The 22,881-nt window shown below is 51.9% G+C and overlaps 6 protein-coding genes across 6 annotated transcripts in view; 4 read left to right on the forward strand and 2 right to left on the reverse strand.

Moving 5' to 3' along the window:
• Positions 1-719, forward strand: part of DSM5745_07219 (C-3 sterol dehydrogenase/C-4 decarboxylase) — a gene marked incomplete at both ends in the record, with an annotated part of 1,314 nt that extends 595 nt beyond the window's left edge. Inside the window, one exon of the mRNA XM_026749235.1 lies at positions 57-719. Coding sequence (XP_026602325.1) covers positions 57-719 — 663 coding nt within the window. The remainder of the gene's footprint in view (positions 1-56) is intronic.
• A 563-nt stretch (positions 720-1,282) lies between these two features.
• On the reverse strand, positions 1,283-2,497 carry DSM5745_07220 (SNG1 family protein; the record flags this gene model as incomplete). Its single annotated transcript, XM_026749236.1, has 1 exon — positions 1,283-2,497. The coding sequence occupies one exon, from the start codon at positions 2,495-2,497 to the stop codon at positions 1,283-1,285; it is 1,215 nt and encodes a 404-aa protein (XP_026602326.1).
• Positions 2,498-3,148: 651 nt separating this feature from the next.
• Positions 3,149-4,704, forward strand: DSM5745_07221 (uncharacterized protein; the record flags this gene model as incomplete). The annotated part of the gene is made up of 6 exons (XM_026749237.1): positions 3,149-3,235; positions 3,300-3,470; positions 3,535-3,594; positions 3,651-3,824; positions 3,896-4,349; positions 4,403-4,704. The coding sequence occupies 6 exons, from the start codon at positions 3,149-3,151 to the stop codon at positions 4,702-4,704; spliced, it is 1,248 nt and encodes a 415-aa protein (XP_026602327.1).
• A 1,013-nt stretch (positions 4,705-5,717) lies between these two features.
• Positions 5,718-7,306, forward strand: DSM5745_07222 (fungal specific transcription factor domain-containing protein; the record flags this gene model as incomplete). Its single annotated transcript, XM_026749238.1, has 3 exons — positions 5,718-6,098; positions 6,195-6,940; positions 7,000-7,306. The coding sequence occupies 3 exons, from the start codon at positions 5,718-5,720 to the stop codon at positions 7,304-7,306; spliced, it is 1,434 nt and encodes a 477-aa protein (XP_026602328.1).
• Positions 7,307-10,953: 3,647 nt separating this feature from the next.
• Positions 10,954-17,161, forward strand: DSM5745_07223 (protein kinase RIM15; the record flags this gene model as incomplete). The annotated part of the gene is made up of 2 exons (XM_026749239.1): positions 10,954-11,517; positions 11,573-17,161. 2 exons carry the CDS (start codon positions 10,954-10,956, stop codon positions 17,159-17,161), a joined length of 6,153 nt encoding a protein of 2,050 aa, XP_026602329.1.
• Positions 17,162-18,761: 1,600 nt separating this feature from the next.
• On the reverse strand, positions 18,762-21,642 carry DSM5745_07224 (Mechanosensitive ion channel family; the record flags this gene model as incomplete). The annotated part of the gene is made up of 2 exons (XM_026749240.1): positions 18,762-20,939; positions 20,998-21,642. 2 exons carry the CDS (start codon positions 21,640-21,642, stop codon positions 18,762-18,764), a joined length of 2,823 nt encoding a protein of 940 aa, XP_026602330.1.
• Between the last annotated feature and the right edge of the window lie 1,239 nt (positions 21,643-22,881).

The following is a 22,881-nucleotide window of genomic DNA, read 5'->3' on the forward strand; positions in this document are numbered from 1 at the left end:
CCCACCCCCCCTACCTTTACTCTCCCATCACCGATACTAATCACGAATAAAATCAGGCCGAAGCCGAAGAAGCCGTCCTAAAATACAACCGCAAATCCCCCTCTTCCATGCTCACCTGCGCCCTTCGCCCGTCCGGCATCTACGGCGAAAAGGACGGGCAGCTGATCATCAAAATGCTCAGCCACGGCGTCAACGCCTCCCCCACCGTCCTGAAAATGCAGCTCGGCGAAAACAACAACCTCTTCGACTTCACCTACGTCGGGAACGTCGCATACTCGCACCTCCTCGCCGCATTCCGCCTCCTAGCCATCCACAAGCGCGTCGAATCCGGACAAGGCGACCTCCTCGACTACGAGCGCGTCGACGGCGAGGCCTTCCTCATCACAAACGACCAGCCCGTCTACTTCTGGGACTTCACGCACTACGCCTGGGCGCTTGCGGATAAGGTCGTCGAGCCGCATCAGGTCTGGGAACTGCCGGAGTGGCTGCTCGGTCCGATTGGGGGTCTTGCGGAGGCGGTGCTTGGGCTTGTAGGTAAGACGCCGAATCTTACGAGGCGTGCGGTGCGCTACTCGTGTATGACGAGGTACTACTCTTGCGATAAGGCTAAGGAGCGCCTTGGGTACAGCCCTATTGTTCCTCTTGATGAGGGTCTTGCTCGGGCTGTTGGGTACTTCCTTGAGCGCTGGCGTTTGGAGGGCGAGAAGAAGGGTCTGTGATTGGGGTCTAGATGTGATTTCCTTTTGATTTTTGTTTGTAATATATCCATGTCCGAGGCTACGTTATCTAACACTGTGAGCGAGCCTTACGTACATACTTCTAATCATGCTTCAGAAGAGCATTCATTATCCAACATTCGCTGGTGATGCCCTTGTTTTCTTCTCATTTCAAAGTAAAATCAAGTCATCTCACTAGGCGTGTTTTTCATCGAGCGGTCGTTTTCAGCTCAGAGGGACCCGGTGAGACTAACGTAGAATTTGAGCTTGGTTGTGATTCAGGAGAAATAAGAAAATTCTAATTCTATGATATCGATCCATGGTATTGTCCAGAAAAGGAGAGGAGAAGAAAACTTGGGGCGGGGAAGATGAAGAAAAAAGAAGGAAGATGATGTCCAGAAGAAAAGGACAAAAAAGCAAGGTATTGGTATAGCTTTCCAAAGGTCGGCGCCTGTAGAAGGGGTAGATGGCAAAGATGTAGATAGGCAAGCCATACAAAAATAGATATGTAAAGAGGGGAAGATGGAGAAAGAACCGACAACAGCAAAGGGAAAGGCAGTTCAAGGTCATGCTTCACTCTTCTCCTTGCTGAGCAACGTCTTGAAAGAGGCCTTTGTCCGGAGCCCCATGCCCACCACGAACAAGACAACCCCCACAATCCACTCGCACCACAAGATGGGCAGTGCCCTGTACAGATGTGGATTGCATCCATCCGTCCAGATCTGAAGCAGGATCTCGTAGAGCGAATGTGCCGGGAACACATATCCAATGCGGTAGAAGCCCGGAGACAGCTCGAACGGCCCGATAGTACTTGAGACATTGAGGATGATCCAGGTCAAGACGAAGAACGGCACAAAGGGCATTGGAATGACGGCGGTGGCGAAGTCGATGAGCAGGAAGTGGACGTGCATGGCGAGCCAAATGGCCATCCAGGTTAAGGCAAACTGTCCGGATGAGACGGCCCAGTGCTCGCGGAACGCCCAGATATATCCGGTCATGACGAGGGCGGCGATGAATGTGTAGCAGATGGATATGATGAACCGGAGGATAGTGTTTCGTCTAGCGGAGAAAGTGTCGAACATGTTGTTTTGCATGGAGATACCGTTCATGGCCATTATGAAGAAGAATTGGATGATGATGGGCATGACCATTGAGACGGTGTTGTAGTAGAATCGGACGCCTTGGTTCATGGGGCTTATATCGGTTGGGGTGAAGGATATCGGGTCGAGGAGCGTTTGCGCGACATAAGGGTCGGAGATGTTGATTGCACTCAGGGTTGTGGTGAGGTTCGTCTGCTTGTAGACGCCGGCTGCAGCCTGAGCAAGCTGTATCAGATCCGAGGACACGATTTGTGAGTAAGCCGGATATTTGGTACTGCTATAGACGTAGCCTAGCGCCTGAGAGTTATCATAAGCTTCAGCAGTCTCTGAGGAGAATAGTGCGCCAGCTAGTCGGGACGAGGCATCGCGGCCGGAATAGATCGCTCCCCAGTAGTCGCCTTTGCAGACCGCTTCTTGAATGTCTTGCCTCGTCGGATACTCTTCTTGAGAGTGTTCGTGAAGAGATGGAAATCCGGGGCCTCTCATTTGGTCGTAGGCCACTGTCACAGACTGACCAACAACTCCCCCGTCATAGTCAACATACAACATTTTCATTGTGCTGAATCGCGAGCCGTCACGATAGGCCGTACCGTACAAGTAACTCATATTGGCAAGAATCAACAACTGCAGCGACACAGCTGCGCCAATGACGCCAGTAAGGAACGGTTTGGGGATCGCCATGGTACCTGCCGCTTTCTCTGGCTGAAGGGAACAAGAGGAATCGAGAGAGAAGCCAGATAAAGCCAGGAGCTGACGAAGTATAGAAAGGGATTCATCGCTATAAATATGTGACTTGCTTCGGAGGTCGGACCAAAAAAACTTGACTAATCCTAACACCGAGATCAACTCTTGTCGAAGGGTCTCTTTTGCCTCTGATGCGTGACATAAAAGTAGATTAGACCATGGATTCAATTTAGGGCACGGATCTCCACCTACCTACCTCCACGGTACGGCTCTGCTTCTGATGCTTGGGCAGGCTCCGATGAGATAAGCGGAAGGACTCCACTCTAGGCCCACGAGGTGCACCTCCTTCGCAGAACAGACAAGCTCTTCAGTAGTAGACTTGTTAGGCGCGTTCAGTCACCGATGATCTGCAGCTACCAGATTCAGGTAGTGAACCGGGTGGATATGCTGACGGATGTTCATTGTTGCCATCCACGAGAACCTCAAGGTCGTATGAGCGTTTGTCCGGCCCTGTCCGGGCCCATCATGGGGACATATATAAGGCGGACGCGTCCGAGATCATATGTTGCGTGATAGACACTCCCTTCAAGACTTGATATTCGTTTCGCTGCGAGCATTTTACATTGCGCTTCAACATCCTACCTAAAAATGCCCCTCAAAGTGATCGTTGTTGGTGCAGGCCTCGGTGGTCTGGGTGCTGCTATAGCTTTGAACCGCGCAGGACATCAGGTGCAGGTAAGCAGCGGTTGAGGCGCCTATTCTGCAGTTTGTTCTCCAGACCATTACTAAGATTGATCAGGTTATTGAAAAGTCTAGCTTCCTCAACGAGGTCGGGGCGGCTATCCATGTAGCGCCTAATGCCACTCGCATCCTGAAAGCCTGGCAATGCAACCTAGATTTGCTTCAACCCGTCCAGTGCGAGACACTGCAGGTCTGGGACGCAATGGGAAACCACGTGCGCACTCCCATTGTAGGTTTTTCCCGCAGGTCGTCAATTTGTCTCTGGTACAATCGTTAACTGATGAGCGCTACAGGTTACGGAGGAGCAACAGCGTGCCTTGAAGGTGGACGATGAATGGGTGCTGACCCATAGGGTAGACTTACACAATGCTCTGCGCGACAGGGTCACCCAAGAGATTGACGGCCGCAGGGTCGACATCCGATTGTCATCCCGGGTAATGTCGGTGGCAAGTATCCCGTGACGCAGTATTTCCTCACGACTAACCCTAGCAAATACGTGCAGGATGCAGAGGCCGGTGAGGTTGTCCTTGAGGATGGAACCAAGTACGTTGCTGACCTGATTGTGGGTGCCGACGGCGTCCATGTAAGTTGTCCATTACGCCATGAACTGTAACATCTGAGCATTCCACTGACTGCCCTCGTTAATCTCTACAGTCTCGCTCAGTCCGCGCCATCGCAAGGACAGACAGAGGCAGCGTAAGAACCGGTCAAAACTGCTACCGGTTCTTAGTACCCGTCGAAAAAATGCAAGACAACCCACTCACGGCAAAGCTCCTTGCGAAGATCAATCTGAACGGGGTCCATGTCTTCGCGACCCGGGATCGACGTTTAGTGATGTACCCCTGCCGCAAAGGCAAGTTGCTGAACGTGGCTGGAATCTACCCGTCCACGTCCGAGACAGACACCCCTGGTGATGCGGCATGGCACAATGCGGGAAGTGTAGACCAGTTACTCGAGACATTCAGCGGCTTTAGCGAGGAGCTGCGGGAGATGTGTCGCTTGGCCGAGGATGTCAAGCTATGGAGTCTGGCGTCTCGTGATCCAGCGCCTATCTTCGTCCGGGGCAAGCTCGCTTTGATTGGCGATGCTGCGCACCCCATGCTGCCTCGTAAGTTGTTCCAGCACGCTTTTCATGATATGATGCTGACAAGCTTTGTACAGATCAGGGCCAGGGCGCCGCGCAAGCTTTTGAGGATGCGGCAGCTCTTGCCGGTGTGATGACCGCGGACACGACCGTGGAGCAGATCTCGCAGCGCCTGGGACTTTACAATAAGCTCCGGTACGGGCATGCAGTGACTGTCATGATGATGTCAAGAACCAACGATGAGCGGCGGGCGGAAATGCTGGATGAGCTCCGTCGGTATGTCCCCGACGCGGAGGTTCCGAAGGACATGTTCACCTACACCTGGCCATCGGAGCCCATCAAGGAAGCCGCACAGCTGGTAGAAGCTGCTATGGCGTAGGGAGTTAGACCCACAAGTTGCGAAACAAAGTACAAGCATAGAGAATGGACGTTTCAGAGTGGGCCAGGATTGAGCGAGGGTTGAGCGAGCGAGCGAACCGCGGAAAGCAAGACGTGATTAAGTAAGCGGAGGCTCCGGAGCCGGAACCCAGTCAAGTCCGCGCCGAATAGGAAAGAGGCCATGGCCTCGGTCTCTACCCATCGGCCCCATCCCCATAGTTGCCCCTATATGCTCGACACAATGGTTTCTCATCCCTCTCTTGGTCTCCGCAAGCCCCGAGCGAATACCTCTTTACAGTATTGCTCTGTCATTAAGCGAGGCAAGCCACCTTGAGAATGCAAGCCGCGGTGCCGCCCTGTGCTCCGGCCCGCAAATTCACAGCCTGCGACGTGTGTTATCAGAAAAAAGTAAGTCCTTGTATTCATTTGTGGACCTTGGTCTAATCGGAGTAGATTAAATGTGATGGCGCTCGTCCACGATGTAATTGGTGCCTTCATCAGCAGTTGGAGTGTACGTACACAAGGCCAAGTCCGCGCAGGGTCACGAAACGAGCTCAGGCCAGCCGGTGCGGTTCCCTACTGTGGCATTGTGGCGGTTACCCTACTCATGTGGTTATAGGACTGCAGTCAAACGAGTCGGCTTACTTGAGCGTATACGGCAGCTCGATGAGCGCAGAGCAGATGCCATGGCTCACGGTAAGTCCTTTGGTTGTCTCTTCGTACCCACACCTTATACTGTAATCCCATCTAGGCGCTTGATTAACTGCTCTTCAAGGTATTGAATCTGCAGAAAGATCTGGCCCCTTAGTCAGGGCACCTTACTCATCAACGACCTTGACACCGTGCCCTAGAATAATACACTTTGCCGGTTGGGAGATCTTGAACATCAATGTTGCTCAGGCTGGTGCGCCGGACCTGCTTCCAGAAGGCCTGCATTGGATCAAGTCACGGTCTGGGGTTGTTATCTCTCTACCTACTTCCAGCCATGCTCCCTGGGAGAAGCCTCTTTCATCCATGGACGAGTCGGGCCTGTTGGCCATTGGCACGATCCTGGAACTGCCCAAGAAACCAGTTCTGAAGCAATACTTGGACGTGTACTTGTCATCTCACATGTACAAGATTTTCCCAGTCATTGACTCATCTCTTTTCTCTCTTACGATCCAAGCGGCATATCAACCGAGAGGCCTTGGGTCCAGTATCCCGAATCCCAGCGCGCGAGCATGCGTATTTGCCTTCATGGCGTTCGTCTCTTGCTTGGGTCAGCTTGATACCTGCAGTAATGTCCCACGGCCTCCTACTCCATGCAGAGAGTACATTATCCAAGCGCGATCGCTCTTGCCCGCTATTATCCAAGAGCCGCTTAATCTGGACGCGTTACAAACAGCTCTCATACTGGTATTTTTTTTTCCCCTTGTGCTGATCTTGGCAACCCTCAATTCGTGCTCATCAATATCTGGTTCACCCAGTGCTAACAAGCATTCATCATTCTAGGCAGTTATTAGCTCTCTTACCGGCGAAGTGCAAACGGCAGTATACCGCATATCCGTTGCCGCGCGTTTTATTATAGCTTCCGGGGCGCATACAATGACAGATGAAGTGGCTTCTACCGGCACCTCAGATGTAATTGTTAGACGACACCTCCGTACCCTTTTTTGGCTTTGTTACGCCCTCGATAAAGACCTCGCACTTCGTACAGGCCAAGCCCATGTCCTCAAAGATGATGATTGCGCCCTTGACCTCCCACCAGCCTACCCTGAGCACCTCCACCTATGCCTCGATCACTCGCCTGGGACCGACACCGACATCAGCGGTCCAATCTTCCCCGTTGAACTGCGTCTGAGCATGGTCAAATCCCGAGCGTTTACAGCCCTTTACTCGCATAATGGTCTCCGCAAATCGGACACCGAACTCATCCGGTCAATCCGCGAACTCGACGAAGAGCTCGAGTGCTGGAGAATATCTCTGCCTCCGCACCTCCGACCGCAGCTGTCTTTCGCACCAAGACATGACAAGCCGAAAAACACCTTCCTAATCCTCACCCACATGAACTACTATTCCTGTGTCAATCTAATTCACCTCGCCAGTAGCCGATGCAGCGCCTGGCGCTCGCCTTCCACGGAGGGAGGCGCACTTATACATGGGCTGCAATCAAGCCTCGCACTCGCTGTTGAAGCCAGCCGCTCATTACTCCTTTTCCTGCAGGACTCCGAATTCCGAGTGAGTACAGGGAGTTTCTGGTATGGGTCTGGCCTTGTATATCCTTATCTTGTCGACAAGCAATTCTGACTGCTGCAAGGGCCCTCCTCTTCTATTCCATGTCTGCGGTCATTACGATATTTTGCAATATACTCGAGAACCCTGGTGCGGAGGGTGCGGGAAGCGATATGCAGCTTCTTTTTCTAGCTGAACAAACGACCGCACGACTATATCTGCGACGAGATAATCCAATGGATCGGGTCATCGACTTACAGCCCATTAGTGACTTTATATCTGGCTTACGGGATCATGCCCACCGGGCGATTACTTGGGGAGTCGCACATAGAGGGGAACTGGCAGGTGCCGCTAGTAGAACAAGAGGTGGTGAACTAGGATGCTCCGCTTAGATAGCGTTCCATGTACCCATTAGGACCACACCTGATAAGGGCGCTTTTATGGGATAATGCTTGGACATGATAGTTGGACTAGCGCAATCTACGTGCAACTTTCCCTGGGAGTCTGTGCCTGACTTTGAGTCCGGAATTTTGAACTGATGTACCAGCTATCCTTCCACTTACGCCAGGAGTCACCATGCAAATGCAAGGAGCACCATGATGCCGTACTTCAAAAGCTCTAGTTACCTACTTGTATGGTAGGTCCGGCGTGGAGTTTCTTAAAGTAGAAAGACTGATCTCTTCAAGGTGTGTCGGCAGCAAGACCATGATTAATACGCCTCTGCGCCTGCATCCATCGAGATATGATTATGTCTTCAATATAATATGAAACTATACCATGGACTGAGTAACAGCTACGTCGCCAATTTGCTCCTACGACCGAACAGAGCCCAGACTGATTTAGTGTGGCACGAAAGGAGGAGGGGTTATGCAGGCCTGCAGGACAATGGCAACGGATAATTCACGCCGGTTGCTATGGTCGTCGAGGACTCGGAGGTAGGGCTCAGTAGCGCGGCTTCTACGCCACAAACTCGTGCACCCTCGCCGGCTTTGCTTGGCTCGCGAGACTGGCCGAAGGGGGTTGTCATGGCGGGTAGCACAGCTACCTGGGTGAATGCCGGACCCCTTGCGCTTGTAGAATGAGAGGGGCCGTGTTCTCGCAGTGTCTTTGAGGTATCTACGTAGAGTTGCATGGTCATTCGCGATGCTGCAGATCAAGGTCATAGTGAGCTTTCTCGAGTCCTACATGCCGAGGGGGTGGTTGGCATGTCCCTTTGTAGTATTAGATCGGAATGGAGGTGGTATGTGGCTGCTCTTTGTCGAGAAGTACTAGTGGCGTGCCGCGTGCTTGATACTTCTGGAGGTCGAGGTTCGCGGTCGGAATGCAAATGCAATCCCCGCAAACTCTACTCTGTGCGCCGATGAGCGTGGAATAGATGGCGGGTTCCGGAAATGCTTTCCGCTCTGATTCACGACTTTAATGGGGCCCTCGGGACGCAGGTGCGGTAAACCTACATAGGTAGATCAGAAGTTTCCAGCTCATGTGGAATGTAGGTGATACGACCGGGCGGTGCATTCCATTTTTGCGTTTCTGATTGTTGCGAACTCCGAGTCCTGGCATCCAGGGCAAGAATGTAGAATGTAGTCTATCCTGCGTTGGCATGGAAAGCATAATGTGATAACGTAAAGGGAACTCAGATCCTTACTGGCTTGGGATTTGGATCCGGCCTGCAGCGGCCATCCACGGCAGTTGAGAACTTGGAAATTGAGGTTTCGACCAATAAATGCCAAAAGCAAAGCATCCGTGACACTTGGGGAATTTCTTTTGAGGTTCAAAGGATCAGGATTGGACTGTGCTCAGCCGGGGACCCCAGGTCAGTTCGAAACCTGGTGCGGTCGACGTCCACTCGGCGATCCTCTCCACTCTACCTACCCCGCAGTTCCGGCATCCTCAGAGTTGGACCCTTGGTTCGATCCTCCGTAGCAGTCTTCTTTCCAGAACACTACCAGGCGGTTTCTCTTGCCCTTGTCGAAGACGTTAATCTATCGGCAGATCCCTTAATGCGCATAGATCGGATTCTATCACGGGACGCATCGCTTAGCTGGTTGGTTATTGACGAGAGTTCATGCCAATGTATCCCACCGGTGGTGTATTTTGGTGTACAGAGCATGCAACGCCGATTCATTATGGAATCATAAGCGTTTGAGAGTGACCCTTGCGGAAGTGATAAACATGCCCGATGGAGTACTGATGGTCTTTTGGAGTTCCGCTGAGTCCTTTAGTGTCCACAACTAATTCAATTGGAGCACCCATAGGGTCCTTTTGAATTCCGGAGTAATGCCTCAAGCGAACTTTTGGGATGGGAGATAAGAGATAGCCAGTATAGCCCCCAGACGAGTTCCTCGTCTAGAATCAACCAGCCTTGCCCATCTGCAAGATAGTGTCATCGGCCCAGCAGCCTCCGATTCTAAATTCGTCCAATATCCCTGGGTGATGACATCGCCGGAGGGAAAAGAGTCAAGTGAGGAGGCTGCCATTTGGGTCTGGACGCAGCCATCCATGGGCCAGCGAAGCACCTGATACAGTTACCAGCCAGTAGCTAGGAAAGTGGCGCTCACTGGTCCAATAAGATATCTCGAACCAGACTGCATACAGCACTGCATGCGTGTTATGCAATAACAGTGACTGTTAATAAATCGATATTGGACAACCCATGATGGCTGGGACCTGAAGGACAGGTAGGACAAAAGGCTTCATTTACCGCTGTTGAGAGTCGATATCGAATAGCACGTACAGCTAGATGACAGGATCAACGGCTTCATACGTGGCGTCGGGCCGTCCGCGGCGTGTCGAGGTCGATTGTCCTGGGTCGACCGGCGATGGCAGCGAGGATGACTATCTTGACAAGCGTCATCTTATATCCATGGATATGTTATATTTATCCTCCACCCTTGAATAACGTGCCGTCTCAAATTCCAGCAGTACGTAGAAAGCATAGTTGACGCTAATGATGCCAGGAGGGCCGGGATCCTGGCGAATAACGGACTTTCTGCTACCGGCGCCGGAAACTGGCCGAGTAAACAGCAATGGTGACTCGATTTCATCCGCTTTTCCGGCGGAGTTAGAAACGCGAATGAGCCAGATCCATTTCTGCAGGATATATTGGGACTCTCTTCCGCGATGCGGCCTTAGACTGAGGAATGAATGGCGTCTGTTTGTGGCGTCCTCGATTCTCCCGTAGGTGTGGAGCAGACGGTGATCATACGGTAGAACAGATCGGACCCGTACTTTCTACTGGGACGAGTCAATTAGTTTCATCACAACAACATATATTGCTTTCGAGATAACGGGACACGCTCCACCTGAGAAAACATAGCTGGCCAGGTTGTTTAACTAACTGCGATTGGGAATCGAGATAGCTAGGCCGTGAATGTTTTTGGCAAACTCACGTGATCATACCGACCGTTTATCCGCTAGTGTCTTAGTCAGGCCGCAACCTCGTGTTATTGGCCGGGCATCGTCAGAGCACTCGCTCTGCTTCTTGACTTTCAGTCCGTTATTCTCTGGGCACTGTCTATCTATCGTCCACTTATCCCCGTCTTCGAAATAGTTCTCTCCTTCCTGGATACTCTGTTCTGAGACTCGGACGACCATTTGACCACCCATTCCTGCTCGGACCCTAACTGGTGTGGATCATCCCGGCATCGCGTTGACCGTCGCGCCATTCAAATCCCCCGCATAACCGCCTTCTCTCACGCAGTTTCAAGTTTCGACGGCCTCTTACGTGATCCGTCGCTCTTTTTTCAGGCCCTCTTATTATTGAGAAGAGAGCACGGCTTCGGCTGTCATATCTGCAGTTCTGATCAGATTCTCTGTCGCGGTAGGGCTGCTTGTGCTCTTCACCACTCCCCGCGATCCCGCCATGGCCGGTTAATGCAGCGAATGAGTCCATAACCAACGAACAAGGGCACCCGCTCTGCCCTGCAGACGGTTCTGCTCGAAACCTATATTGACCTCGACGGATATTCCATTGTTCCACGCCCTCTGACTCCTCCGACGCGGACCTGTCCCCTCCTTTCGGCGGTATCGTCTCGCCAACATGGCGGACAATGGCACGGAAAATGTACAGTACCTTACTCCCCCGGCCGTAAATGCCCTACGGCAGGAGGCCCGGAGTGTCGATCCGAAGAATTTTCCTACGATGCGTACCTTGAGCAGTGATAATATGCGGGAAGAACGGGAAAACTTGAGGGAAGCAGCGGAGCAAACACTGAATGTCATCGTCGATCTCGACTTGGAAGGCCGTGTCAAATGGGTTAGTCCGTCCTGGAAGCAGGTCGTGGGCACGGCTCCAGAGACGATAGAGCGACGGTTGATCTCGGATGTTCTGGTGGAGAACAAAAGTGCTTTCTGTGACGCGATAGAATCGCTCAAAGAGGACGACTCCCGCAGCCGATTCATTCGCGTTTCAGTGCAGTTGGGCCCTGATTCGGTGTTGAAGTACTCACCTGAACCTCAGCCCCTAAAGCGGGAACAGACAGATGGAGCGGACAGTGTGATCGAAGAGCCCTTGTCCGAGGTTGACGCCCGTGGCCCGGATATTCTGAACTTGGAAGGGCAGGGTATTATGGTTTATGACCGTACGGCTGAGGGCGTCGCTCACGTAAGTTTTCGTTTGATGTATAGAACGAGAATGAAACTAACATGATTTTGAACAGACTATGTGGATGCTACGACCATTTTCCAAGCCAAGAGAAGTTACCATCGATTTACCATCGTCATTGGTAGAGTCATTAGGCGTAGGAGCGGAGGTTTTAGCAAACTACCTAACGGTTCTAGCGGAGGCCGCTGCCAACGAGCCGGATCAATCTAAACACCCTGCGCCGGAGCCTGTTTTGTGTCGCATCTGTGAGCGTCAAATAACTCCTTGGTGGTTCGAAAAGCATTCGGACCTTTGTCTCCAAGAACATCAAGCAGAGATGGACGTTCAGATCGCCCAGGAGAACCTCAATGAGCACCGTCATGCTATTGTCAGGGTGCTCGATGCGCTGGAGGCGCGGCAGGGTAGGCCAACGAATTCCCGCGATGGTGGCTCGCCTACCTTGCCTCAACCAGAGTATAAAGGTCTACCGATCGGGCCCTCGCCTGGCGCCTCGGTGCCTTCTTCAGGGTCGGCATCTACCACTAGCTCTGCTCCTGCTACTCCTCCTAGGTCTAGGGACCAGTCAGTCTCAGGGGCTGCGCATGCACGCGCCCGCTCTTTTGCAGTACGGCGTCCGCTAGCTCGAGTTGTCGAGCTGATTCTCGATCTTTGTGATACGGCACTTGAAATCAACATGCCTGTTCTTCGAGAGCCCCGTGGCGATAACGGTGACGAATTTCGAACCATGTCACCGCAGTCGGAGTCTCGAATTTCCCAGGTGCTTCAATGGCAATCGCCGAGCTCGAATACTCTGGAGCAGGAACAAGGTCTTGCTGCACTGTGCATGGATACGGAGCAAGTGGCCAGATCAAAGGTCGATGCGGTTGTTCGTCATCGCCGGATTGTTGAATACGCGGAGAGAATTCGTATTGAGTATACAGTGCTGGTGGAAGAATGCATTGCGGCAGCACTGAGAAAAGCTGAACGTATCGCCGCCGGCCAGCTCAGCGATTCCAGCTCTTCTGACGATGAGACGCCTCCAGAAGATCCCGTTTCCGACGCAGCTGCTCCCTTGTCTTCTATCTTCGCGCAGAATGCTGGTCATGAGCCTGAGTTACCCCCGCCAGTCTCGGCTTTGACCATGTCAATGCGCAACGCACAGGACCGTTTCCAATCAGGTCATTCCTCTGAGGGGAAGTCGTCATCTGCTGCAGTCTCAACCGGTCCATCTAGTCCGATGGAATGTCCTACCCCTCGTTCACACAGGAGTGTCGCTGGGCTGCTAGGGACATCTCAACCGTCGCGACGCGGGCTGTCGTTGGCTGATATTGATTCAGGCGACCAAAGTGATAGCAGCATTGTCTCGTCTTCGATCACTGGAGCTATGAGAACTGATTCCCCTTCGTCCGATCTAAGCCTGGAACGTAAGCGCAGAAGCCTGGTACTTCCTGGGCTGTCCAGCTCCCCTCGGCGACAGCATTCCCCCGCTAGGCCGTCTGGCCCTCATTCACCACTACGTATGCCTAAGCCGCGTCTTTCTACTGGGGCTGAGAGCTTATCATCTCCAGTCGTATCGCCCTCGGCCAATCTAGGCGAACTAGCTCTTCATCACTATCGGCATCATCGCCGTCAATCGTCAACGACGTCTTCCGACTTGCCTAGGCCACCTGTGTCGCCCCATTTGACAACCGCCAGCCAACCCCAGCCGCGCCCGGTACCTCCATCCATCAAAGACTTTGAGATCATCAAACCAATCAGCAAAGGTGCATTTGGCAGTGTCTATCTGTCCAAGAAGAAGACTACTGGGGAATACTATGCGATCAAGGTACTTAAGAAGGCCGACATGGTTGCCAAGAACCAGGTCACGAATGTCAAAGCCGAGCGAGCGATCATGATGTGGCAAGGGGAAAGTGATTTCGTTGCTAAGCTCTACTGGACCTTCTCCAGTAAGGACTACCTCTACCTCGTCATGGAGTATTTGAACGGGGGCGACTGTGCTTCGCTTGTCAAAATCCTAGGTGGATTGCCTGAGGATTGGGCAAAGAAGTACATTGCTGAAGTTGTCCTGGGCGTGGAGCATCTTCACAGTCGCGGCATCGTGCATCGTGACCTCAAACCAGATAACTTACTCATCGATCAAAAGGGCCATCTCAAGTTAACAGATTTTGGGCTGTCTCGCATGGGACTAGTCGGTCGTCAAAAACGTGTTCTAAAGAGCATGAACGAACAATCGGCGGACATGATAAAGCAAGGCTCGTTTCCTCGAGCCACATCCATCGCCTCGTCTCGATCTGCTTCATTTGACTTCCAGGGTAGTGGCTCACCAGGATCTACTCCATTGATCACCCCAGATGTAGCGGGAAGCATGCCTCAGCCGTCCTACTTCAGCCTCAATCAAAGTGGTCTTAATCGACAAACCTCGCGACGAGCATCTGGGTATCGCAGTGACAGTGGGGGCAGCGAGAATTTGAATGCGATCTTTCGAACACTGTCATTAAACGAAGGAGGTGAAACGCCTGGTGCAATCCCCATTCCTCCCCCGCCTCCTTCTGACAGCGCACATGAGGAGGAACGCCAGAGCGAGCCAGGAGAATCTCCGTATCTGCATCCACTTCAACCGTCACACAGCAACGTGTCCACCGGTACCCCACCTCAGCAAACCATGATACCTCCTTTGATGGCGCTGTTTGATCCCGAAGATCATAGCAGACGCTTCGTGGGTACACCGGATTATCTAGCGCCCGAGACGATCAATGGTGTTGGTCAGGACGAAATGAGTGATTGGTGGTCTTTGGGCTGTATAATGTTTGAATTTCTCTTCGGCTACCCGCCTTTCAACGCGGCCACCCCGGACGAGGTGTTTGAAAACATACTCAATCGAAGAATTAATTGGCCGGACGAGATTGAAGAACTGGCATCACCTGAAGCCATTGACCTCATGAACAAGCTCATGGCCATCAACCCCCGTGAGAGAATAGGCGCAAATTCGGAAGAAAAATTCCCCAGCGGCGGGGCAGAGATCCGGAGTCATTCTTGGTTCGCAGATATTCATTGGGATACTCTTCTAGAGGATAAGGCTCAGTTTGTCCCCAACCTGGAAAACCCTGAAGATACCGAATACTTCGACGGCCGTGGTGCCACACTCCAGGCCTTCACTGAAGAAGAAGAGAGCTCCCCTCAACCTCCAGTCACCACGGGCTCGTACATCGATAGACCGCATGACGCACTTTACAAAGTTCGCACGCAGGTCAACTCGATCAAACGACCCTTGATGCCTCTGCATATCCCTCCACACGTTCGGGAGTCCCGGAGCAGAAGACTCAGTGAGCCTTCATTAGCAGACGACTTTGGGAATTTCGCTTTTAAGAACCTTCCAATGTTGGAGAAAGCCAACAAGGATGTGATCCAGAAGCTACGACAGGAAGCGTTGCAAGCACAACAGCGGCAGTCGAGCAACGCAGGCTCTCAGCCGCCGCAGCAGAACCAAGGTCAATCCCAGGCACCAGGCCCAGCACCACCCTCGTCTGGACCGTCACTAGATGGAAGTCCATTGCCTATGTCCCTTCAACGGACCATGTCTCAATCGAAGGGAAACAATAGGCCTGCGTCACCATCCACTCTCAGTCAGGCCAACTCGTCACCAAGCCGCCCCTCGCAGCCTTCGTCTCCTCTTCTAGTGCAGTTCAGCACAGGTCATAATCACGAGCGCAGAAAGACCTCGGGATCGTCTTCAACTACCGCTTCTCATCAGTCTAGTGGATCTTTCCAGCCTAGCTCTGCAGATCAGACTCGGGTGGCAAACAGCAATAAATTTGGCTCTGCATCATCGTCTCCAATAAAGCCCAATCGAGGTGGACCACATTCTCCCGATAAAACCGTTCCGAGTCCCCATCGCCAAAGCAGTGTTCCGACTACAAGAACACGGTCTCAAACTATAGGATCACAGGATGGTGAACTCTCTTCATCACTAGCTAGAGAAACCTACGTCGCTGGCCACCACAAACGCCGAAGCCAATTGTTCGATGTCTCGCCCTCTTCTTCAGACAATGAGGACCCACGTACAAAAGCCCTGCTAAAGGTGCAGCGGCGCCGCCAGAGCTCAAGGCGGATGTCTCAAATCAACTTTGCTGATGGTCCCTTTTTCCGACCTTTGGATATACTCATTTGCGAAGATCATCCAATTTCGCGCTTGGTCATGGAACGTCTCTTCGAGCGTCTCCGTTGCCGTACCATTACAGTTGCCAATGGGGCAGAAGCAGTACGCTATGCGCTTAGTGAGGTGCAATTTGATATCATCATGACTGAGTTCAAGCTCCCGCAAGTCAACGGAGCGGACGTTGCGCGGATGGTCAGAGAAACTCGTAGCGCCAATCGCCATACGCCCATAATCGCGGTCACCAGTTATCTCAAGGATCTTCCGGAAACACATCACTTCGACTCGCTCATTGAAAAGCCGCCGACCCTAACAAAGCTGACCGAGGTGCTTTGTAAATTCTGTCAGTGGAAGCCGCCACCGAAAGACTACAACCCGTCAGTGTTTGCTGCTCGTCATACGCCTCCTGCCCAGTCGGAGCATAGTCCAAGCTCAACGGTATCGTCAGGGTACGCGCTTGTGCCATCTAGCTCTTATCGCGGGTCTAGTCGTGAGGAATCCATCGGCAGTAGCTATTTCGGCGATTTGGATTCCATCAAAGCTGAAGAAGTCCCTGTCATTGTAAGCCGACAAGCAGATGACTGGGCCCAGAGCTCAGGGGGCTTGGGAATAACCAGGTCTGAGGACTCGGCTACTGGACAGGGAAGTACAGACTCGAATCGCGAGACTCAGAGCACCACAGTGCCGTTCCCCGGCTTGCCTCGCGCTGCCTCAAGTCCACCAACGTTGAGTCCTTCGGGTATGCTCACTCCGCGAAAACAGCGCTCTAGTGAAGCCATTCGAGCCAAGAGAGAGTCGCTCGAGCACAAACGCTACGAGTGTGCCGAGTCTGGTGATGACGAAGACGAGGAGCTTGGCAATTTGCCGGCAAGGACGCAAAGCCCGAGGAATCGCACGAGTCGGCCTGGCTCTAAACTCGGTATCGAGATGATGAGAACCAACAGCCGAGGCAGCGTTATTAGCACCAACGAGGATCTGCTTAAGAGAGATAAAGAGGTTGGAGAACGAAGCATGAGTGGTGATTCCGACGATGCAGATGAACATGGGAAGATTCGGTCTGGTCGAAGCTCGTTGGAAAACAGGTTTGAAGAGCTCAACATTCCCGAAGAAGCTATTTTGGCATCTATCGAAGACGACCTAAGCCCAGGAAATTCCCCATCTCCTCTAGCTCTAGCCTCAAGATCGATACTTTTGACACCTGATGCCAAGCCACCGTTCTCTCGGTATATCACGGAGATCTACAAAAGGGCAGGCAGTCGCGCGAACTCCGAATCTCCTAAGCGAGGACAGATAACTCCTCCCGTCGTCTTCCCCGGCCGCTCTCAGAATTCCGACGAAGCATACCCGAGCACACCCCCTATTCCTATTATCTTGTCAGATGGTACTGTCGACGCAAGACCAGATACATCGTCAAGTCTCACACCCATTCCGGATTCTGATGCTACGCCTCGGCCTATGCATACGCCGTGCCCGCATCCGGATTCAGAAAAGACCCCTCGACCAGGAAGGTAGAGGAAGAGATAGAAATCATGTCTATGTCTTTCTATACACCGTAGAATTGCTCGAGCGTCTTGTATGCGCGTTTGGTCCTTTCAGCGATAGTGTCTTAACCCACATTCGCCCTTCATGTCATACTTTTATACATTACACGCCCCTTTTATGCCCACCATGACGACTTGTTTCTTCTTTTACCACTGTTTCTGATCACTCACCATTTTGTCAAAATACGGTTCCTTTCTTTTTTATCTGTTCAGGGCTTAAGCGGGTGTTTGGGCGCGATATCCATCTTTGTCTATCCTCACTCGACCAGGCTGTTCGAGTTGCGCATGCATTCTTTTGATCTTCTTTCTTTGTGCTTTCTCTCTCGGAAGGTTAATCTCTCCTGTATGTCTGCCTAGGTATACTTTATCTTACTCCGCTTCGAGACTTTTGTTTTCGTTTGTATCTATCTTTCAGGCTCACCTTGGTTGGCACTGGGTATCTGGAAAACCCCCGGGCCAGGCCAGACCAAGGCAAATTGCACTTCGAGACTGTCGTATGTATGTTACCTACCTTTTCAGGTCCAATTTATATCCTTACCGAAACCCGGATGGTGCTGTTGTGATCTGGATACGGTTCTTTTTGGGTTCTAGGGTAGCGAGATAGCTATAAAGGATCGAGCTTGATGATGCCACTAACGAAATAACTACGATGTACGGGTAAAGGAAATTATTGTAGGGTAGATTTAAGAAACTAAGTAAATTTTGCTTGTAGTCCAAGCGCTCTGGACATATATATACCGAGGTTTCTTCAGCGACGCAGAGTATACTATAACTATTGGCGATCGCCGAGGAACAATAGGACCTGAACAAGAAGACGATGGATGCATGGAGAAAACACGGCTAGCTATGGACGCCACGACGCCGTTCAGCTCATGAGAGGTTGGTAGTATACCTAAGGGTCAACATCTATGGGGCCTCCGTTATGCCTTCATATAGGCCAAGGCAGACCCCCGCACTATCTACACTGTCAGACTCGCGAGGGTATGGATGGGATGGAACCATTCGATCAAATGGGGTAAAAGCAGTAAACAAAACTTCAGCGGCTATGTGATTTTACTACTAGAGCAGTCTTTTCCCGTCGAGCCTGATATATATCCATTCACCTGATGTTCGGCTGCAATCGAAACTAGACTGAGAAGACCAGAGGACATCAAATTAACTCAGAGTTCATATTGAGTATTGCTGGCATGTGAGGAATATAAGAGTTAGAGATGGAGAATAGTATATTTGGTTAATTGTATGTGCGCATGATTTATGTAGCATGAAGTTGGTGATAGACAAAAAAAGTAGACAGACAGGTAGATATCAAGCGGAGAAGGAAGGTATCAGATAGCCGCCGCAGTATGATGTATCAAGCAAAGGAGCGCTTCAGATGATTGAACCAAGGAATAGATGCTGGAGGCATATATGTCTGAAGAGGTAGAAGGAAGTTAAAGGAAGGTAGATTGGAATATGTATGAGGAAGGAAGAAAAGGAATTATAGTGAGGGACGATGGGTGATGAGGGCAAGAGGACTAAGGTAAATCACGAGGATTCTAAATCTTATCAAATGGCAATGGTAGGACATCAACTCATAGCCTCTTCTCGTCAGGATGATAGGAAGGCGAAAGAGGACGGATGGCGGCCGCCGAGGAAGAACCTTGCTCTGAAGAACGACCTTGCTCCATCAGGTCTTCCTGTCGGCTGCTGCGGGAGTTGGCTCGATGACGGAAGAATCGATTGCGGCTGAGGGAGGATAGACTGTGTCCGCCTTGGGAATCGGTGGAGCGCCGACCCTCGTGGGAGTTACTCGGTACGCTGAGATTAGTACGAGAATTCGAGGTTTGTTGACGAGAGAGTTCTGTGCTCCGCCGTTCAGCCTCTTCCTCCTGGATTCGGCGCTCGGCAATTACGTGTCGGAGGGTAGATTCGTTGACGGGACTGCGTGCTTCAAACACATCGCCCATGATGTCGTTGGTGGCGACATCGCGCATACCGAGCGAGAAGTCTACGTGCTTTCGAGAGGAAATGGACACGCCGCGAGCTCTGGCGTTGGCAGTAGTCATACCCTTGCGGAGAATTGAGGGACGGCGAATGGAGGGACTGTGGCCGGGTTGGTGGTGCTCGTCGCCACTCAACGGGGTAGGTGGTGGGTGCGAGCTGTCATCGTTGGCTGGGTGAGCAGCGTCTCGAGCCTGGTAGGGTGGAGGATAACCAGCAACGTGATAAGGAATATCGATACTGGCACCCTGGAGGTTCATGCGAGGTCCTTCAATGCCAATCTCTTGCAACGCAACCATGAGCATGCAAATGAACTTGTTACGGCGCTGAAGACGTAGACCTTCATTCTGCCAGTTGGATTTGTAGAAAAAGACGACATTGAGAGTGACGGAGAAGTTCTCAGTGACTGCGCGTAGCTCGGTCAGAATGTTCATCTGGAACTCACGACGTTCACTTCGGACAAATTCGAGAAGACGTTGGCGAAGCGCATCCATTTGCTCCAAAGTGGTGCCGTATTTGATAATGATGGGGACAGCTTCCGCAAGCGCTCCGGATCTTCGCTGGTTGAGAACGAACAAGGTATTCAGATAGCTGTTCGGCGCCTGGACGATGTGCCCCTGCATCTTTTTGAATTCGGTATAGAGAAGCGAGATTTGCTTGACGTAGTAATCGTCGCCCAGACCGGCATCACCAGAATTACCGTAGATAGTGACACGGTCACCAACATCGAAGGGATGCTTGACGAAGACGAAAACGACAGACTGAAGGAATTCCTGAGCCGTAGCGGAGAAGAGCCAAGACAGGGCGAGAATACTGGAACCGGCCGATGTAAGGACACCAGCAGCAGAAGTTGAGATGAGGGTGAGGAACACGATGATAGCGATAACGGCAACAAAGAACTCGAAGACATTGCCGAGCCTAGAAACGACTGAATCGAGATCCTTCAGAGACGCAGTGATGGCCTTGCGTTCGCGACCAATCTCTACACAGACTGCCTCCAGTTCCTCCATGGAGATGTCACCGTTCATATCCTTGTCGAACATGCTAAAGGCTGCCTCGGCCTCATCATTGTCGTCAAATGCCTCTTTGAGATCGCCGGGGAATACAGTATCGAAACCTTCACGAACGAAGGTACGGTAGAGGCGTCGTGCCAAGGTCTGGCAGCCCGCCGTTGTTCGCAATAGAGCGAGAACGACCTGAGAAGGATGACTGCTGCTGTTGACTTTTCGGCCAGTGAAGTCAGCCGCAACCGCTCCAGCAACGTCTCCGACTTTGCTCAACGCGCCGAGAGCAATGCCCCTGGCCTTTCCTGCGTAATGCAAAGGAGTCTTAGTCCCACTTCCTGACTTGTCCTGCTTCTCCTCGAAAGCTTCGTCGGTCTCCGTGATCCTGTCCCGAGAGAAGGCGTACAACTTAGTTAGACTGCCAATCTGAAACTTGTTGATCTCAATCCGGTCCGAGTACGTTCGTTTGTGAAAGCTCATGGCGATGAGCTGAAGGAGGAACTTTTCAACGAGATTCAGAATAGTCCAGACGAATATTGAGATGATAATCTTGTTGAGTGTGTTCTCCCAGCTTCTAGTGCGGTTGTTCCCGTCAACATGGTGATTTTTCATGGTAGGCAAGAAAGAAATCTCCACACCGAGCCACCAGAGGAAGAGAGTGACAGGCAGCTCCAGCTGTTTGGCGACATCGCGCCATTTCTTGGAACTGTTGGTGAAGATGCTGGCAATTAAGTTGACAGGAGTAGGCAGAAGTTTAGCAACAATCTGGCCACACTCGTTAGTATCTGCAGTTAGGGATATGACCAGGGATGGTGCAACATACTCTTCCAGCCCACAGCGTCAACCAAACGATTTCCAACCAGACGGAGAACCACAGTAATTCGACACCACCCACGCTTGCATCTGGAAAGGCCAGTGCGCCGACTAGGAGGGGAATGAGTAGTATCAAAACAAGAGGCACAATGTAAGTGAAATAACGGACGATGAAGCTGGATTCGTGGACTCGTTTGATGAATTTCGAAATACCAGTAGAGGGATTCTCAGGTGGATTGTAGACAGCAGCCTTCTCGTGCAATGGATTCGTGGCTTCGTCAAACTCATCAACGTCTTCCGCCCGGCGTGAACGGGAGTGACTCAAAGAGTGGACATCACCGCTTCGGCCGTCCTTCTCGGTTCCATGAGTCGAGCGCGAGGCCACTCGTTCAGCTTCAAGTACTGCTAAATCGTCCTCAAGTCGCATAGCCTGCTCTCGTGCCGCGGAGGGCGATCGACTTGTTTTGTCGAAGTCTTGGAAAGTGGTATCAACTTGGAGATGAGCCCCATGCTGGGCTCGGTGAGCTCCATCGTGGAGTTGCGAACCGTCATGGACGTAGGTGTCTTCGTCAATCGTCGGCGAAGAATCTGACCTCGGCCTTCTGTCCGGCTGCGTATATGACGGTTCAGATATCTCGTGTACAGGCGTTGACATGGCGGCACCAGGCCAGACGGGCCGATTAGAGGTAGTGGGGGGAGCTGTCTATGAATCCAAATGAATGCGACTGATACTGATTAGTGTTGAGAAGATGGAAAGTGGGTGAGCCTAGGGAATGTAAAAAGAAGGAGCAGTAGAACAGGAGAAAATGATATGGACAAGAGAGTGAGGATGGAAAGAGAATAAAGCAGACACAGAGAAGATGATGCAGGGGAGAAGCAGAAGAAAAGATTGACAGCAGCGCAAAGCACAGAGGCGAGACAAACGGAGATGAGGGTGGGGAAGCTCCCGGGACTGTGGCTCCTATACTTACTCGCTGCTAGGGTCCTACCGTCCTCTGCCTCGAGTATCCCTTCAATGGTTTCACGCAGTAGTTTCAAATGAAGAACGAGAGACGACGAAGGGGCTGCGTTCAGAGGAACTGCTTGGTGATGTTAATGCTCAGACGGAATAATGATGAGACTCGAGAATGGGAGTGCGAGCGTGTTACCGAAGATCGAGGCGAGGAGCCGATCGCCATTAGAAGGTGAAGCATTGGCCCAGTTTAACCTGGTGGGGAAAAGGCCGAGATTTTCAGTTCTGGAACATTTGATATTATTTGATGGCCATTGCTATAAGTAGCTCGGATTTGATATTCCATGGAATTGAAGCTTCGATTGGTCTCGCCATCCCAGCTTCCGGTTGTTCCAGTCTCTGACTTGGTCTGTACGTACGACGTTCTGTGCACCGCGCATGCAGTTCCTCTGGCCGTTCTGACCACCGACGTAATGCTGCTGCGATCTCGAGCCAATCGTACAGTCTATCTCAAACGGATCGATACGCGGCGCCTCAGGAAACGGGGTCGGTGGCGACACGCCAAGAACGCCACTCCAGGCACTCCCGGCTCTTCGCGACTGTTGGCCTTTCCCTTGGTCGTCAAGTCGTACACGATGCAGGACCAGACGGGTTCATGAAATGGTATAGAAGTCGTCATATAACCGGCTTCATTCTTATTGGTTTGTCATGGCCCGGTCAAGGTGAAGAAATTGAGGTGGGAACTTAGGTGTAGGCTCGGGCTTGGCTAAAACCTTTGCATAATTTAGCCGATGAAGCTAGCGCGGTATAACCCACTGCACAAGTATTGTGCACAGTGCACCAGCGCCTTGGATCCACACCTTGGGAGTCCTGACTCAGTTCCTAGGCCGTGGGCCTTGAGAAGTTGAGCTATCTGCGTCTGCTTTCTGAAATCTGAATACG

This window comes from Aspergillus mulundensis (assembly GCF_003369625.1).
Source record: "Aspergillus mulundensis strain DSM 5745 chromosome Unknown scaffold_7, whole genome shotgun sequence".
NCBI lineage: Eukaryota > Fungi > Ascomycota > Eurotiomycetes > Eurotiales > Aspergillaceae > Aspergillus > Aspergillus mulundensis.